The sequence below is a fragment of the Typopeltis vanoorti genome, chromosome 1, assembly GCF_054136105.1.
Source record: "Typopeltis vanoorti isolate ZY-2024b chromosome 1, IOZ_Tvanoo_1.0, whole genome shotgun sequence".
Classification (NCBI taxonomy): Eukaryota; Metazoa; Arthropoda; class Arachnida; order Uropygi; family Thelyphonidae; genus Typopeltis; species Typopeltis vanoorti.
In genome coordinates this window covers 160,023,747-160,044,387 of record NC_143549.1, presented here as the reverse complement: position 1 = coordinate 160,044,387, position 20,641 = coordinate 160,023,747, and the positions used below count along the sequence as shown (strand labels likewise).

Here is a 20,641-nt window from a genome sequence, read left to right as displayed (position 1 = left end):
CCAAAACAGAACTACTTCAGTTTCTGGATAAAATTAACTCCTTATTTACTCAAGTTCACTATTGAACATGAACACAACAATCTTCCCTCTTTGGATACTTTAATATATTTTAACTGTTGTAATATTGAATTTCCTGTTTACAGGATGCTAAAGGTAGATATATACACATATCTTCACATCAACATCCTTCACAAAAAAAAAGTAGGTATTATCAAAAGCTTTGTACACCAAGCATGCACCATTTGTTCTTCCAAGTCTCCTCTGCAATTATATCTGCAATCTTATGTTAAAAGGATCAGCATATCCTAATTTAAAGGAACGACGGAACAGATAGCAAGGACTCTTTGCAGATATAATTGTATGCCACCTTCAAATAATCTGCCATCTTTCTTACCACTTATCAAAGATACATTATCAGCTTGCCTGGTGTTTATCATATACCATGTTCTTGTCATCTTTGCTGCTTTGGACAGATTGGCTTACAATTGGAGAACATCAAAATTTATGACATTCTTTGATTTTGAAAGTTCAGGCCTTGCTTCTCATGCCATTGTCACTAGACCCAGAGTTCACTGTAACTGTACCTTGCAGTAGATTTAAGTTTGATCATCTACTTTTTGAATTGTGCAGCTGTATGCCACCATCCTAATTTTAATCAGGCTGACTATGCCTTTTCTAGTTTTTGAGAAGTGATTGCTATTAATTGTTTATAATTTTTTATATTTTTATTTATTATTTTAAAATTAATTATACATCTATTCCCACTTCTATGAAATCTAATAATGTTTTGACCTACTAAACTGCAGATGTGATTTTATATGCATGCTGTATGACTTTATGGTAACAACATTTATGAATTTAAATGTTGTTACCAGTTTTTCTGACTTCTCCCTGAAAGAAACTCATGACATTGAGTGAGATATATAGGAGCAATAAATTATATTTAGCTTTTTCTTACGTGTGATGCAGTTATTCAAAATAATATTTAGAAAATACGTGAAATGGAGAATGTTCCAAAGACAGCAGTAGTAGGAATGAATAAAGTTCTAACCGTTGACTTTGTAAGTATAGGCTATATACTGCTGTATGTAATGTCTCACTTATACCATATAATTTCATATTCTTTCTCTTGGCATCTTATCATATGCCTTTTTCAAGTCTACAACACTAGAATATAGATCATTGTTATGCACTTGAATCTCATTCATAGGATCATAGAAATACTTTACTATGGGTGGAACAATCCCACAAGTAGAACGGTATAGCATTCTATGTATGGAACTTTAATCAGAATGACTTTAGAGTAGTTTTTTATAGCAGTGTTTGCTGTAGTGAGAGTCACCCATGCACGAAGTTTGAAATGTTTGCACACTTAACTTCCTCAGACTGCAGATCTTTTTCTCTCCACCCAATAACTTTCTTCTTTCTAATAAGTCTTCTAATTTATAATCTAATTTGCCACTGCTTCCTTTTCTTGATGAAATACTTTCTTAATACATTAAGGAAGGGGTGTTAACTGATTCACCACCCAACATAACTTCCCTCTGAGTCAGCAGTTTATTTTTAAACATTGATTTGAAGATCACTCTGACATGATCTTCACAAAAAAAAAAAAAAAAAAAAAAAGTATTTTTTTGCCTAAGCTCTTCGGGACTACCTTACTGCTATACAGTCCACTTCCAATGTTAGTTTAATTGAAATTTGTTGCTTGTATTTCAAATTCTAATACTGAAATATGGTCTGTTATGTGGCACTGAGAGATAATCAACCTCATTTAATTCCTTGAATGGGTTAGCATGACAGCTCATTCCTAGAACATTACTCTAACTATATGTTTAATTATTCTATTTGCAGCTAACTGGTGTTTTTCTGTATAATAATCTAGAGAGATGCAATTCTTAGTAATTGCAGCAGTGAGTAAAATGATGATGAATGAAATGAACCTTCATACAGTGTTCTGAATTCACTAAATTGCTTATGAACAGAAAGAGAAGGGAAAATATTTCAAGTTTTACCCATTCCATTTTTTTAAGTATTAAAATAATGGAAGCTGACTTGATACATTAAATTTTTTTTTTTTTTTTTTTTTGCTTACAACAGTATCTTTCTGAATTAATTTTACTTTATTTCAATAAGGAAATACATGAGTAGGCATATTTAAATAAATTATAAGTCACAAAATGTTTTGCTAGTATAATTTTTTACCAAAGTATCAAAGGCATCTTCAGTGCATATAAAAAAAACTGATCAAACAATAACTGACAATTCCAAAAGGTATCAGCCAAGTAGCTAATCTAAGATAACTTACAAATATACTACTTCAAGAAACAACTTACAAGTAGATTTCCCTGTTGATTTAGACATTACCCAAGTGGTGCCTTTTGGAATTGTCAATTATTACGACTGTGTTCTTATTCACCGGAAGGTGAATAAGTGTTCCGCGAGAAGTTCTCCTGGAATTTCTCATTTTAGTTTTCTAAGCATTTTTCATGAATAAATATTTTATAGTGGAAATATTCTGAGAATAATATTCGTGAATATGTCAAAAAGCTCAGACCCAGAACGCCTAATAATATCTGTGTAGCAAATGTTAATGACCAAGCCACGTATTTTTAAACGTGTAAATATTTGTGAATTATCATTAATTTTCACACATTGAAACCTTTCAACATTTGTGAAAGGGAATACCGCTGTTTATGACCGGTAATAAAATTGCCTGCAAGCCTATTACAACAATGGGCGGAGTATTCTCTGTTCTCAAAACTGAAAGAAATAACATCTGTGTTGCAAACGTTAGTGACCAATCAGCAAGGAAGTATAAAGAAAATTTTTCCACTAAAATTGAAGATCAAGGTAGTCTGTATCCGGTTCTCAAATCTAGTAATACTGAATACTTTCTTCACAAGTTCGTATTGTAGGGTGAAAGTTTTGAAACTGTAGTGTCGTGATTTTTTAAAAGTAATAGGCCTGCAGATTTAGATTTTAATATGAATAAGAGACAAGGGAGTTTGTTTAATTTTGGTATTAAGGAAATCTCTTATTGAAGCTGTGTGACGCAACAGATAGTGAATCATCCACCACCAGCCTACAAAGCGATCTCCAGGCTGTACAAAAGGAGGGGAAAACTACCAGCACACAGGAGAAAAAGTTTGCATTCACTCGTAAGTACTTATAATATTATAAATTTTTGGTGATCAAAATGGGATATGTCGATGAAAATCAGTACAAATTAATTTAATGATGTTTATGTTTAATCAATGTTTAACTAATTAATAATAAAATATCAGCTAAATTAACAATTAATTATTAATTAATACATTACAAAATAACCAAGGTGTTCCATGAAAATTTCAGGATTTGTGAAGTGTTCCATCGTAGGAAATGTTTGGGAAATGCTGAGTTATTGTTTGATTAGCTTTTTACATATACTGAAGATGCCTTTGATACTTAGACAAAAATTATACTAATAAAATAATAATTTATGAGTTTATTCTGGTTATAAAATTCAGTACATAGCAATGCTGTTAATCTCATTTATTTATAAATATCCATATTATATATAGTCTCTGTGTTTTAACTATAAAACTTTTAGGCTTTTTTGTTTATAATTGAGATATTAGAACTCATTGTTCATTTGTCTATTTGGCTGTTCTTGAACAGATGTCATGGGAATGCTATGATATTTGCAAGTCACAAAGGAAATATTTCTCTGTGTCAGTTTGTTTAGGAGGTGATTGAAATCTAACTTTAAAATGTCATGATGACATTAAATAACATGAATGTTAATTATTGAGAAACGGGAGAGAAATTGAATTGCTAGGTTTCATGGATATGTGGACAAGATGTGATGTTAAAGAGTAATTTAAGTTGGGTATTTTACCAGATTAACCACCTCAAACATCAATGTGATGAAATATATCAAACATCTTACACTTTGTTATTTCATTGGAATAATAATGGTTGTGCGATTTTAATGGAAATTTTGCATCAATGATTTTTTCTTCATAATCAAATTCCTGATATGTACCTTCAAGTAGTGTACAGGATATGATAGTATTACATGAAAAACTTTTATGTAGTACTATCTTTTTTACTATTATTAATTACTAACTTTCTATCTACAATTTTCCTCCAAATCAATTTACCTGTCAAGACCCCAACATTATCGGATCTTATATTTCTGTCTGTAAAATCCTGTTTCACATGGATATGTCAAACAAAATGGCATTAATATTTTCATTGCTCTTTCTGAAATTTCTTTAAATTCTTTCTTATACCTAATCCAACAGTTGATCCAAGTGTTGGTTTTGAAATTATCCATTAAATTTTTGTCACAAGAAATTGCAAAATCTGCACTTTTCTTCCAAAGAAAGATATTCTGGTACACAGTCTTCTGGGAAATACAATTTGAAATTATGTATTAACTGTAAGCAATGACTATATTTGTTACTAATTCATGTCTTAATGTTAAATTATTTTTTTCCAAGAAAATTTTCTAAAATTGATAGGAAATTTAAGACCTCTTTTTTGAAGTCTTTGATGTCTAACTATTGGCAGAAAATTGTGACCATTCACAAATTTAGCACATGGGATTTAATGAAATTAACAGTCATAACTGAATGGATCTAAAGCAGTTTTCAGTTCTTTTTGTATTGCTTTTCTAGCCAAGACTTCATGGTGAATACTGCAGGGAGTGAACGTAGTTTCAGGAGTGGGTTTCTTTAGCGTAGCTACAACACTGCTGTGCTTCCCTGTTAAAGCTCAAGTTCTATCAGTATACACACTTAAATATTTCATTTCATATCAAAAGAATAAACTTTGGCAGCTGCTTTCTCATCACATGTGATAAAATGATATCTTTAGCTACTGGTAATAAACTGTTTTCTCCAATAGTGTATGGTTTGTCAGCTTTATTCATTCTTAAGCTTACAAGATAAGAAGCTTGCAAAACTTTTTCATTTGTGGTGAAACTTTTCAAGATTTGTTTTTTTAAATATTCATGCTTTGATTCAAGATGCTTCTAAAAGGATGTGCAATGGTTGGATAACAAATTCAGAAGTAGGCATTGAAGTTTGGGTTTGCCTTCATCTCCACACCTACTAAATCCAGATTGCAAATAGCTGTCATCATATTTTCTGGTAACAATTTTTGTGTTTTTAGATAAATTACTACTGAAACTCTGCATTTGGAGCCTGTGTAGCTCAGTGGATGTGGCATTTTCACACCATGCTGCTTGGCCACACAAAGGAAGACGAAGACTTGGTTTCGAGTCTAGTTGACGACTAGAGGAAATTTTTCTAAGCCTTTTTTCGACCGGTTCCCGAGTTAGTCGATGTCTGGCACAGGCAAGTTGGTTTTTCTCCCGGAAACTCAGGTTTTTCATTCCGTAAACTCAAGAAAATCGACCATAGAACCCACACTATTTCAGACATTAGATATATTGTGTTAGGGACCACGAGATGTGGCACTTGTTGAGCCATTCTCTTCAATGCGTTCAGATTAATTAGTGATAGCCTTGGACCAGCTATCCCTGATTGGCTGCCAGTGGAGATTGAACTGCCCACTCAGTCTCTAAAACGTAGGCAAGGCTAAACGGCCTTGCCTATTCCCTATATGGGAATAAAAAGGCATTAGCGGATTAAAAAAAAAAACTTTGCATTTGTGATTAGTTTTCTTGCACACTTTAATGAGCTATGCATCTATGCTTTCCTAACCATGTTTTGAAAAAAAAAAGAATTTCAGAATTCAGTACAAACTATTTAATTTACAAGTATTTTAAGTATGAAAGTGCTAACCTTCTTATCAGATAGGTTTCTCTTGCTACACACACCCAGCAGCATTGAAGACTTACAAACACATGACACACTTGATTGACACCTCACAATTAAAAGTTCCCAGACTTTTAATTGTGAGGTGCATTTGTGATAAACAAATGCACCTCACATGTGCACAGAAAATAGCAGCCAAAATATGGCTGTATTTTTCTGCGAGATCTCAACAAACAATATCATATTCACAGAATCCACTGCAATCTCCGAAATATGATTTGTTGTCAAAAACAGAAAACTCATGTTTCTGGAGAAACACAAGGTATAGTAGGGATACCAGTTTTATCATCTCTGATTCTGGGAATGTTTGTTGCATCAAATCTTATGGCTGTATTTTCACCAGAAAATGTAATTGCAAAATTGTAGTGATAGAATTAGAAGATAAATGTTCATGTGACATTAAATTATATGAGTGGCTGCAGAATACAGTGATTATGTTGATTGCAGACATTTGATAATCCTGAATGCTGCACATTAATTTACTAAAGCAACAATGAGTACTGACAACAACACTGTCGTGTAAGAAAGTTCTCCAGGAAGAAATAGAACACAATGTTAATACTTGCTCGTGGTTTTAATCTTTCTGAGAATATATTTCTAAGGGGGGGGGGAATTTTTACTATTTTATTTTTCATAATTTCATAAATTTAAAAGCATCTATTATTTATTCACCACCAAATCTTTTTTTCACGTACCACCAGTTGAGAAACACTGCACCAAAGGATTATTTTTATGTAGAATGTTTTTATATTGTTTATAGTAACAGGGATTCAATTAATACTGTTAATATTTAATAACATGTGGAATTAGCAATTTACCTTTCTATAGTGTTCTTGTTACTCTTTATGTTATATAAGAACTCTGTATATCAGTCCCATCTGAGATGCATAAAAGCAAATTAATACCAGGTGTCGGAGAAACACTGTGTAATTGTAACTTTAAATTTTATGTAATTGTACATACATTTTTACATATCTGTCTTGAAATAGCAGTTTCAAAACTGATTTTGGTTTATATTTTAATTTAGCAACAAACGTTTTCCTGGATATGACAGTGAGAGCAAGGAATTTAATGCTGATATTCATAGGAAGCATATTTTTGGGCAGCATGTTGCTGAGTATATGAAAATGTTAATGGAAGAAGATGAAGATAGTTATAAGAGACAGTTTTCTCAGTATATCAAACTGGGTATTTCTGCAGATGAGGTGAGATATGTGTGTGTGCGTATTCTGTTTCATTATTGAAGTACTCATTTACTAAACTTCAGTAATAAATTTTTTCTTTCATTTTATTAATTTCATAATTAATTTTATTAATATTTAAAATTAATTACAAAATATAGAGAATACAGGACAATTGTAATGTATGTAAATTAACACCAATTATTCCATAAATGCATAAAAATTTGGGAGGAGAGAGTGCATTCATTAACACATCTCAATATCTCTTGCATGATCATGAATTATATGTAATTTAATTACTTGAAAAGAGGGATGTGTACATTTTCAGTAGTTGAATATCATCATCATCATCAAATTCCTGCCATGTACCCTCAAGGGGTGTACAGGATATAACAGTACTACATGAAAAAATTACATCATTACTAACTTCCTATCTACAATTTTCCTCCAAATCAGTCTGTTACTTGTCAAGACTCCAACATTATCAGATCTTATATTTCTATCGTCTAAGGCACTTTGTACCGTATCACTCCACCTATCTGCATATTCTACTACACAGTAGTAGAATATGCAGTGGTAAACATTCACTGTCAACAGGTGCATCATTCTACAGTCACTGACACTGTTCAGTGGATGCTTTCAGCATGGAATGAATTGGATCCTCAGCTATTATTTGCCACAGCTGCTATAATTTCTGGTGCACTTGACAAAGCAATAATGAAATTCTGTGAGAAAGATGCTATGATGTTAAGAATAATGAAATAAACACAGTAGCAAAGGAGGAGCTTCTTTCTAGCCACATCAACATTAAAAATGACTGCAGGATTTGATAGTAATGATTACAGGACTTATGCTAGTGATAATTATGACATTTAGTTGCCATTATGAATATGATTTATTGGGGACATTAAAATTTTTGTACCTTTGAGTACTTGTTTCCCACATCAGCTTTAGTTTTATCTTCAACTTTGGGTCTGAATTAGGCACATATTATATTCTTTGTTATATTATTAAAAAATCTATGCTACAATATTGATTTTATGATACTCGCCAGTGTATAGTTTTATAAGTATGAATGAAAGAATTCTATCAACAGAGGAAAACTCACAAACTTAAGAATTTTCACCTAAATATTACAGGCATCATCACTGTAAGGTCAATAATTTCCTAACTCATCAAAAAAAAAAGTTATGAAAGATGAGCAGATTTGAAAAGTACTATCTCACAAAAAGGGGATGGACATAGATCATTCATCATCATCATCATCAAATTCCTGCCATGTACCCTCAAGGGGTGTACAGGATATGATAGTACTACATGAAAAAAATTACATCATTATTAATTTCCTATCTACAATTTTCCTCCAAATCAGTCTGTTACTTGTCAACACTCCAATATTATCAGCTCTTATATTTCTAGCTTAAGGGTCAGGGGTGCTTAAGGGCCAAAGCTGTATAACTGAGAGGAGACCTCCACATAGCCTTTAAAGGAATGCGGAGAACCGACCAGGGCTTCTGACCTAATGTCCAATCCTCACCTTCTCCTGGTGCACCCTGTTGGGTATCTACTTTGACGCTGAACGAACGAGGATGGGCTGGCAATTTGGGATTTAGCCGACCAAATTGTATTCTTATTGGTTAAACCAAAATAAAAAATGATGGTACAACATGACAAAATTTCATGCCAGCTGGGGCGTCGCCCGGTTAAACAAGGCCATCGTTGTTTTCGCCAGGGAACCAGGGCGAACAGCGAAAAGTCAGCTACTGGAACAAATCTGAAAACAAACCCCAACTCAACATTACCAGAGTTAAAGATCGGTACTATCAACGTAAGAAGCCTGAATGGCAAAGAAATGGAGCTAGCTGAGGAATTAGATAAGTACCAGATCGACATAATAGGGGTGACTGAAACAAAAAAGACCAAAACTGGTGAGATCTTTCTGAGCAATAAATACAAAATGTTATATTCAGGCAATAACAATCAAGGAAAAGAAGGAGTAGCCATAGTATTCAACACAAAATACGAGGCTAATCTTCTTGAATGGCAGTCAGTCTCAAGTAGAGTAATGTGGGCAAATATGAGAATGGAAAACTGGACAATGAGACTTATTTGTGCCTATGGTCCCACAGAAGGTTCTACTAAGGTAGAAGTGGAGGAATTTTTTGAGGCTTTAGAAAAAGCAACTGACACAATGAAAAAGGAAAAGTTGGTCCTTGTTGGGGATCTAAATAGTAGAGTAGGAAATGATTGTGAGACATACAAAAATATTTTGGGAAAATTTGGAGAAAAGAGCAAAGCTAATAATAATGGCAAATATCTGTTGGATTTCTGCTCAGGACATGGACTGGTTATTACTAACACCATGTTCCAACATAAAAATGTGCACAAATTCACATGGAGAGAAGAGGCTAGGAATAAGAAAAGTCTCATTGACTATGTTATTGTTGATAGTGATGTTTTCTCCCTGGTGCAGGACACCAGAGTGTACAGGATTTGAAATTGGAAGTGATCACTATTTAGTCTTGAGCAGGATAAAATTGAATTTCATATTGAAAAGAATAACATGTAAGAAAGTTTTAAAGCGAATAAAAGTTGAGCAGCTCTCAGATGTGAACTGTAGACTAAAATACAGAAATATTATTGAAAAGAAAATGAAAGAGTTTGAGAACAGGAATCAAACCTTGGAGATTCAGTGGCAAACTCTGAAGGAAACATTGATTGATTCTGCCAGAGAGGCATGTGGTGAGGTTGTGTGCAAGGATAAAAAAATCAGAACTCCCTGGTGGACACAGAAAGTTAAAGAGGCAGTGAAGGAAAAGAAGAAAGCATATCAAAAGTTCCTGGCAAATAAGTCAGCTTTTACTCTTACAGAATACAGAGACAAATGTAAGAAAGCTAAACAGTGTGTAAAACTAGCTAAACAAAAGTCATGGGAGGACTTTGGCAAGAATATAGAAAATAAATATCAAGAAGGTGGCAAAATATTCTGGAGGTTGTTGAAGAAGCTTAGGAATGGAGGAACGAGTGCTGTAAAAGGAATTAGAGATGATAAAGGTGAAATGAAAACAGGAGAAAAAGATATCCTTGAAGTATGGAGTAATAACTTTGAAAAACTGCTAAATGAAACAAGCAGTGATGACAGCACAGTGATAAAAAACACTGACCAGGCATGCAGTCGTGAATACATATCCATACTTGAAGTAGAAAAAGCCATCAAAGGCTTGAAATGTGGAAAGGCAGCAGGAGTAGATGATATTCGACCAGAAATGCTGAAGTATGGTGGTATAAGAGTCTTACAGTGGCTGCACTGCATAGTTCAGAAAGCCTGGACAGAGGGAAGAATTCCCGATGATTGGAGTAGAGCTCTCATAGTACCCATATATAAAAAGGGAAATAAAACTGAATGTGAGAATTACAGAGGTATTTCCCTACTGAGTGTTCCTGGCAAGATTTATGCAAGTATACTTGAGAAACGGTTGAGAAGAATTGTGGAAGAAAAGCTTGGTGAAGAAGAAGCTGGATTCAGGCCAAATAGAGGCTGTCAGGATCAGATCTTCACTTTACAATAAATAGTCGAGAAAGCATGGGAAAATAACAAAGATCTGTATTTAAGTTTTGTCGATTTGGAAAAGGCATATGACAAGGTGCCAAAAGAGAAGCTATTCAATACGCTGCAGTTATATGGTGTCAATGGGGCATTATATCAAGCAATACTTAGTCTTTATTTGAGTTGTGAGTCAGCAGTTAGAATTGAAGGAAGTACAGGAAGATGGTTTAATGTTAAATCTGGTGTGAGACAAGGATGTACATTATCCCCTCTGTTATTCATTATCTATATGGATCACATTATGAAGGAATGTGGTATTAAACCTGATATCAAAATTGGAGATGTTAATGTCAGCTCTTTGCTTTATGCAGATGATGTTATACTTCTAAATAAATCTGCTACAAGTCTGCAAGATTCTCTGACTAAATTGAATAGCTGTTGTAATAGATATGGTATGAAGGTCAGCAATAAAAAGACAAAGACAATGAAAATAGGCAGAATCATTGAAAATGTCAACTGTGTTGTGAATGGAGAACCTGTGGAACAAGTAAAACATTTCAGCTACTTAGTCACAATTTTTACTGAAGATGGTAAACTAAATATAGAAATAGACAACAGAATCAGCGAAGCTGGTATCGTGGGAAGTCAATTGAATAAATTCATATGGAATAAGAAAGAAATTAGTCGGAACACTAAATTAGCTGTATACAAGACTGTGTTCAAACCAATTTTAACTTATGGATCTGAGAGCTGGGTCAGAAGTAAAACACTTGACCAAAGACTAGAGACCGCAGATATGAGAGTTCTGAGAAAGATTAGAGGCGTGAACAGATGGCATCAATGGCAATATCATATTAAAAATGAGGATATTAGGAAAGAACTTGACATTGTCAGCATCCAGGAATGCATTAGCAGAGCTAATCTCAGATGGTATGGTCACTTAAATAGAATGGGAGAGGAAAGATTAGCAAAACAAGTGTTCTCTGCCAGGTTGGCAGGAAAACGACCCAGAGGAAGACCAAGATATAGGTGGATTGATACGGTACAAAGTGCCTTAGACGATAGAAATATAGGATCTGATAATGTTGGAGTCTTGACAAGTAACAGACTGATTTGGAGGAAAATTGTAGATAGGAAGTTAGTAATGATGTAATTTTTTCATGTAGTACTGTCATATCCTGTACACCCCTTGAGGGTACATGGCAGGAATTTGATGATGATGATGATTATATTTCTATCGTCTAAAGCACTTTGTACCGTATCAATCCACCTATATCTTGGTCTTCCTCTCTGTCGTTTTCCTGCCAACCTGGCAAAGAACACTTGTTTTGCTAATCTTTCCTCGCCCATTCTGTTTAAGTGACCATACCACCTGAGATTAGCTCTGCTAACGCATTCCTGGATGCTGACAATGTCAAGTTCTTTCCTAATATCCTCGTTTTTAATATGATACTGCCATTGATGCCACCTGTTCACGCCTATAATCTTTCTCAGGACTCTCATATCTGAAGTCTCTAGTCTTTGGTCAAGTGTTTTACTTCTGACCCAGCTCTCAGATCCCTAAGTTAAAACTGCTTTGAACACTGTCTTGTATACAGCTAATTTAGTGTTGCGACTAATTTCTCTCTTATTCCATATGAATTTATTCAATTGACTTCCCACCATACCAGCTTTGCTGATTCTGTTGTCTATTTCTATATTTAATTTACCATCTTCAGTAAAAATATTGACTAAATAGCTGAAATGTTTTACTTGTTCCACAGGTTCTCCATTCACAACACAGTTGACATTTTCAGTGATTCTGCCTATTTTCATTGTCTTTGTCTTTTTATTGCTGACCTTCATACCATATCTATTACAAGAGCTATTCAATTTAGTCAGAATCTTGCAGACTTGTAGCGGATTTATTTAGAAGTATAACATCATCCACATAAAGCAAAGAGCTGACATTAACATCTCCAATTCTGATATCATGTTTAATACCACTTTCGTTCATAATGCGATCCATATAGATAATGAATAACAGGGGGGATAATGTACATCCTTGTCTCACACCAGATTTAACATTAAACCATCTTCCTGTACTTCCTTCAATTCTAACTGCTGACTTACAACTCAAATAAAGCCCAAGTATTGCTTGATATAATGTCCCATTGACACCATATAACTGTAGCGTATTGAATAGCTTCTCTCTTGGCACCTTGTCATATGCCTTTTCCAGATCGACAAAACTTAAAATACAGATCTTTGTTATATTCCCATGCTTTCTCGACTATTTGTCGTAAAGTGAAGATCTGATCCTGACAGCCTCTATTTGGCCTGAATCCAGCTTGTTCCTCACCAAGCTTTTCTTCCACAATTCTTCTCAACCGTTTCTCAAGTATACTTGCATAGATCTTGCCAGGAACACTCAGTAGGGAAATTCCTCTGTAATTCTCACATGCAGTTTTATTTCACTTTTTATATATGGGTACTATGAGAGCTTTACTCCAATCATCGGGAATTTGTCCCTCTGTCCAGGCTTTCTGAACTATGCAGTGCAGCCACTGTAAGACTCTTATACCACCATACTTCAGCATTTCTGGTCGAATATCATCTACTCCTGCTGCCTTTCCACATTTCAAGCCTTTGATGGCTTTTTCTACTTCAAGTATGGATATGTATTCCTGACTGCATGCCTGGTCAGTGTTTTTTACCACTGTGCTGTCATCACTGCTTGTTTCATTTAGCAGTTTTTCAAAGTAATTACTCCATACTTCAAGGATATCTTTTTCTCCCGTTTTCATATCACCTTTATCATCTCTAATTCCTTTTATAGCACTCTTTCCTCCATTCTTAAGCTTCTTCAACAACCTCCAGAATATTTTGCCACCTTCTTGATATTTATTTTCTATATTCTTGCCAAAGTCCTCCCATGACTTTTGTTTAGCTAGTTTTACACGGTGTTTAGCATTCTTGCATTTGTCTCTATATTCTCTAAGAGCACAAGCTGACTTATTTGACAGGAACTTTTGGTATGCTTTCTTCTTTTCCTTCACTGCCTCTTTAACCTCCTGTGCCCACCAGGGAGTTCTGATTTTTTTATCCTTACAAGCAACCTCACCACATGCCTCGCTGGCAGAATCAATCAATGTTTTCTTCAGAGTTTGCCAATGAATCTCCAAGGTTTGATTCCTGTTCTCAAACTCTTTCATTTTTCCTTCAATAATCTTTGTGTATTTTAGTCTACAGCTCACATCTGAGAGCTGCTCAACTTTTATTCGCTTTAAAACTTTCTTACATGTTATTCTTTTCAATATGAAATTCAATTTTATCCTGCTCAAGACTAAATAGTGATCACTTCCAATTTCAAATCCTCTGTACACTCTGGTGTCCTGCACCAGGGAGAAAACATCACTATCAACAATAACATAGTCAATGAGCCTTTTCTTATTCCTAGCCTCTTCTCTCCATGTGAATTTGTGCACATTTTTATGTTGGAACATGGTGTTAGTAATAACCATTCCATGTCCTGAGCAGAAATCCAACAGATATTTGCCATTATTATTAGCTTTGCTCTTTTCTCCAAATTTTCCCAAAATATTTTTGTATGTTTCACAATCATTTCCTACTCTGCTATTTAGATCCCCAACAAGGACCAACTTTTCATTTTTCATTGTGTCAGTTGCTTTTTCTAAAGCATCAAAAAATTCCTCTACTTCTACCTTAGTAGAACCTTCTGTGGGACCATAGGCACAAATAAGTCTCATTGTCCAGTTTTCCATTCTCATATTTGCCCACATTACTATACTTGAGACTGACAGCCATTCAAGAAGATTAGCATTGTATTTTGTGTTGAATACTATCGCTACTCCTTCTTTTCCTTGATTGTCATTGCCTGAATATAACATTTCGTATTTATTGCTCAGAAAGATCTCACCAGTTTTGGTCTTTTTTTGTTTCAGTCACCCCTATTATGTCGATCTGGTACTTATCTAGCTCCATTTCTTTGCCATTCAGGCTTCTTACGTTGATAGTACCGATCTTTAACTCTGGTGATGTTGAGTTGGGGTTTATTTTTAGATTTGTTCCAGTAGCTGACTTTTCGCTGTTCGTCCTGGTTCCCTGGCGAAAACAACGGGGGTCTTGTTTAACCGGGCGACGCCCCAGCCGGCCTGAAATTTTGTCATGTTGTACCATCATTCTATATTTTGGTTTAACCAATAAGAATACAATTTGGTCGGCTAAATCCCAAATTGCCAGCCCATCCTCGTCCGTTCATTATCCAAGTAGATACCCAACAGGGTGCACCACGAGAAGGTGAGGATTGGACATTAGGTCAGAAGCCCTGGTCGGTTCTCCGCATTCCTTTAAAGGCTATGTGGAGGTCACCTCTCAGTTATACAGCTTTGACCCTTAAGCACCCCGCACATAGATCATTGGATCTGTTTAAGTTAGGATAATGATGTAAAGTTTCAAATGTTTCTTTATAATGGCATTTTATGAGTAAATTACTTATGAAGGATCTTGGCTTGTTCCAATAAAGTATGTTTAGTGTCAGTAGCTGCATTTCCAGACTGTTCAGGTGTATGGTATTTAATATAAAACTTGTGTTCTTCTAGACAGATAAAAGCCGTTCTTTGTCCAAAATAAGATAACCCACATGAGCAAGGGATCTGGTAGATGCCCAGAAAACCAAGAGGTAGAAGCTTGTCCTTAGAAGTGATAAAGGTGGAGATTTTTCTGATGGGTTGGAAGTGAACGAAAATATTCTGTGGATGGCCGAATGTGTCAACAGTTTGCTAAACAGATAGGCCTTCAACATGGCATCTTATCACAACACGTTTCAAACTCCATCAGTTATCTGTGTAACAGTGCAGTCTTCACCCACACTGGAATAAAAAATTATCCTGGTGTCCACAGAAGTGATTTTTGCCCCCCCCCCCCCCCCCCCAAAAAAAAAAAAAAAAACTTGTGAAATTTCTTGCATGCATTCATCAACTAAAATGTGCAAGAGTATTGAATATCCTCTACACTGTCTTCTGGATTATAGGGTGCTGATCCATGTTCCTTGCTTTGTCTTTATCATGTACATGTTCACTCAAACTTGAGTGTGGATCACTAATCGATACTGATGCAAGAGTGTGTTCTCTTTGATGAATCTTACCTGCCACCAAGTTATGTGATTAGCTGCTGCTGCATTTTCACACATCACCCATTCAGACTGTTTATACTGAAGAAAGTGAACCAGCTCTGTCTCCTTTAACAGAGAAACTTGTTACTTAACTGCGATTTTAAAATAGTCTTCCTTATCATCCTACCTGGACTAATATTTTATATATACCCCTATGTTGAAAATTGGCCTGTTTAGTATGTATGTGAAACAGATTATACAAGCGTAAATGTAGCAATTACCTGTACTAAGCATGATAGTATTCTCTTAATTGGGTGGTGGGGAGGAGAGATTGCACACTCAGTCTTGCAACCTCTCACTTGGCCTGATAAGGAAGTAAGTTAATCCATCAGCTGACCTGCTGGTGCTGCTATTTAATGCACAGAAAGCAAAGTGTTCTGACTTCTTTACTGTCTGTACAGTCATTTAGATATCTGTTGAATGTGTCACTCTTTTGGATATGATGACTGCATAAAACTAATCAACTATTACTTAAGTAAATATATAAACCAAAATGGAAGAACATCTAAATCTATTGGACAATATTAGACTATCAAAATTACTGTATGGATATAGAATAAATGGGAAAGAAGAATTGGAAAACCAAGAAACTGTTGGCATGAGACCAGAACAGGCCTCTTGGTCTGAAATTCATGATACAAAGAAGTGGCTATAATTGGTCTATAATCCACTGGAATAGCCTTTATTCCAAATCTTGTTCTCCTACTCATTAGGAATGCTATATGTTGAAACTCTGAAATTTTGAATAACCAGGTCAGGAGCATTGCTTTTCAGAAACATGTGCCAATATCCCATCCATTCCAGCTGTGTATATTTGGGTCAGGCTTACTTTAATTCTTCTAAGACATAACCTGTATTCTTTCAACCTGTCCCCCCCTCCCCCAGCTATTGGATCTTCTTGAAATATATACATTACTAAAGGAATCACTTTACAACTAGGTCATTGCTTGTATATCTAACAATGTCTATACCACTTGCATTCACTAAGGTTATTCTTTCTACACAATGATAAATTTTTCAGATTTCCTTTGGCCTGTTTGACTGACATGGTAATGAAAGCAAAATCGGATTATTTCATAATCCGATTTTGCTTTTGTTACCATGGCTATCATTTTCCTCACAGTATCTTTTTTTTTTTTTTTTTTTTGGGTCTTTGCTTGAAAGTGTTATTCATCCATTTAACTTCTATGTGTTTAATTCTCCTCTGGTGATTTGTCTGTCATGCAGGTTGTTCTTTTAAACTCTGTCTTTCAAACACTGTCAAACCCATTTTTCTGTATTTCCATCACCACTTCAGAGTTCTACTCTGGGAATTAGCACGTATTGGCTTTAACATGTTTTTTTATCAACCAAAGCATGGATTCTAGGTGTCCATTAAAATTTCAGTACTATTAATATTCCATTGAAATTACATGGATACAACGTGTAAGATGTTTATATCCAGACTTCCACATGGATTAGACATCCATGTGGAAGTCTGGATAGTTAAATCCTTAGTATTAAGTACTCTTCCAGATAAATTGAATACATTTATTCTTGAATAAATTGAAGCCATCACCTTCTATTCCTGTAACAATATTTTCGTTGTAACAATACTCCTTTGTTAATAGGTCTTACTGAGGTTTCTGATATAATTTATGAATTGAATGAACCTGTGTAGCTCTGCAGAAATGGTATTTGTAACGATAGCACTAGACTGCCTGGAGGACTTCTAGATCTTTGTTATATCCTCCTAAAAATGGAAGATTTAACATGTTACTTTTAGGGTTTGGTGTTTATTTGTTTACATTGAAACCACTTGTCAAATGAAATTTGGAAGACTTGCTTCTCAAAACTTATCCCATAATGAAAAGCACACATCACATTCTTTTGGACATGTATAATGCTAAGCATTATGGGAAGGACTACTATTCCGACCAGTTTTGACCTCTGTTGAGCCGGAGCCAGACCAAGAAGAGATACAAAGGTTGAAGTAATGCCAATGTCATATATTCCACAATACACATTTTTCCATACGTTGGTAGCTTTTGTTGTAATGATCCTTAAACTTTTATATGGTATATGGTCTGTTTTGTGTGCGTAACTATATATATATATATATATATATATATATATATATAGTTTTTTTTTTTTTAAATTAATAGCTTGAAGATATATATAAAAAAGCACATGCATTAATTAGAGCTAATCCAGAACGTAAACCTAGAGTAGAAAAGAAGGATATTGTAAAGAAGAGGTAAGTGAATCTTCACTTGATTTAAGTTAAAATATTTAACTCTAGCTTGCTTGTGGCTTCGTGAAAATATCATAGCTTTTTAATTTTCTGAATGATACAATGCAAGTTGATAATGTCTTGATTTAAGAACCATGTTAAACTATGGTTTTGATTAAAACAATAAGCTATAGCATTTTTACCGGCTAAACCTTTGTTAAGATATCTAGAATAAATTGTGTGGTTTTTTGACAATTAAGTAATTATCATATCTACTTTGCTTATACTCAGTTTGGTTTCCTTGAGAAAAAACACAAGGATGATTGACAGGTTGAGTGGGTTAACACCTTGCTCATCATCCATTACTGAATGTTATTTTTCCTCTCTTTTTATTATCAACTCTAAAAACCAGTAGTTCAAAAAAATAGTATAAACAGAGATAGCAAAATTTGAGAATGAATTTACTATTATTGAGAAAGCATTTGAGAACACATTGTCCAAAGCAAATTTGTTCAATCATTTGCCTCTGAATTCTTTTAAAGTGCCTGCAAAACAAACCTAATGAATTGGAAAAAGGACATTGTTAATCAGTTTAATCAGTTCAGAGGCAGTTATATAGATTATATAGATTCACATATATAGTGAATCTATATAAACAATTATATAGATTCACTTGGAGAAAACACAAGAATAAAAGTAATGTTACTGATGTTGGTGCTAATGTCTTCAGGTTTGTTTGTAATGGAAGGATAGGAAGTGATTGCCATTTAGATGTTTTAAATATCTGATATATATATATATATATATATATATATATATATATCATCAGGGGATATCTAGTTTATTATGATAGTATTATACGATTAAGTCTACATTATCTTCCTATCATTAGTTTTCCATCAAATTAATATCCTATTTATCAAGCCTCTAGTATTGTCACTTCATGCATTTCATTCTTCTAGGGCACTAATAATTGTTGCAGTTTATCTAGATCAGTATTTTATTTGTCACCCTAACATCAGAAGCTGTGTTTGTCTTTCTCTACCATTCTGTTTAAATGACTGTACCACTTTAGATTAGCTCTGCTCATGCATTCTTGAATGCTAATGTCCGATTCCCTTCTGTTATCTGTTCATTTCCGTAATTTTTCTCTGAACTCTACTTTTTGTGTAGAGTTCTTTGTCTGCTGCTAGTTTTGTATTTTTGTACTAAGTTTTCTCTTTTTCTATATACATATATTTGGATGGCTTTCCATTTTACCAGCCTTCTTATCTGTTTCTATATTGAGTTTGCTGTTTCTCTGAAACTTGTGCTTAAATAGCCACTGTCATCATCACCTTTCCATTCTCTACTAATTTTTGTCAGTCTTCTTGCAAAGTTTGGTTTCCTAATCTTCAATGTGATCTTCAATCAATTGTTTATGTCTTACCTAACTTTACTCTTACCTTACTAATAAATCTAAAAGTCAGTTGGTTTGAATGCTATCTGATTATATTGCTAGTTTAGTATTTTGGCTAATGTCTTTCTTATTCCACATAAATTTTTTCAGCTCACTTCCTGTTTGCACATTTAATTTGTCATCTTCATTAAAATTATGCCTAAATAATACTTAAATGTGGACTTAGGCCTTTTTTCATTTCAAGAAAATCAATTTTTGAACTCAGATAATATCATCTTATTGACAGGGTGGCAGCATTTTGTTGCATAAGCTTCTGTGGACATTGTAGAAATATTTTATTCAGTATTTAACCACAATGCTGTCAAATAGAAACTAGTTTCGCAAAATGCTTCGTTTCACTTCATCAGGAAATAATACGAAAACTAAAAAAACTAGAAAGCAAGTAAATAACAGTATTTCTAGTGAAAATATTTGACCTCATTTAAATAATGAAAAGTAGGCATTTGCAAAGACCAGACTTTATGTAAAATCATCTTGTTTTTTACAACTGTTTTGTGATGGATTAATGATGTGAGTGTGTCATGATGGATTAATGATAAGAGTGTGTTGTGATGGAGTAATAAAGACCAGACTTTATGTAAAATCATCTTTTTTTTTTTTGTTATACTTCAGATCTAGGATGCTTCACCATTTCAGCTGATTTTTTGAACACTCTTGAGTTAAAATGGTAAACTGTCTAGCATTTTAGTTTATTGCCATTGTACTTGTTTTGTTTCTCTATGCTTCTGCCAGCCTTGATTTGTGCTTTGTTTCGGTTCACTGTCCTTGAAGTATTTTGATCAGCACATCTCTCCTATGTATTGCAGTGTAGACCACAATTGCAATCTACCTTGTATTCACCTGGAGTTTTGTAAGTGGCAGATGTGGAGGTTTTATTAGCTGATTTGAGTAGAATGCAACCTTCAAGTTTTGTTGGCACAGCAATCCTGCTATTTGATTTGTGACTGATTGTATATATGGGAGAATTGCTTTATAGTCATTGTTCTTCTGATTGTTTTGGAGTTGAAATATAATTTTTTTGACTAATGTTCTGTTGTGGCCATTTTTACAAAGGACTGAAATAAGATACTGTAGCTCTTGGTTTCTTTTATCTATGTTGGTGGAAATTCTGTAGGCTCTTATCGTGCAAGGAATGGGTGATGGTTATTTTTTTTTCACTGGGTGGTGATGAGAAGTTGCGTATAGGTAACATCCTGTATTGGTTGGTTGGTTTCATGTAGATAGAAGTTGAGTGTGATTTG

The 20,641-nt window shown here is 34.3% G+C and overlaps 1 protein-coding gene across 1 annotated transcript in view; it reads left to right on the top strand.

The window, feature by feature from the left end:
- The window catches only part of RpL5 (ribosomal protein L5), a 101,055-nt gene that overhangs the window by 67,120 nt on the left and 13,294 nt on the right, over window positions 1–20,641 (top strand). Inside the window, exons 6-7 of the mRNA XM_090394978.1 lie at window positions 6,856–7,033; window positions 17,874–17,965. Of these exons, the coding sequence (XP_090251104.1) occupies window positions 6,856–7,033; window positions 17,874–17,965 (270 nt within the window). The remainder of the gene's footprint in view (window positions 1–6,855; window positions 7,034–17,873; window positions 17,966–20,641) is intronic.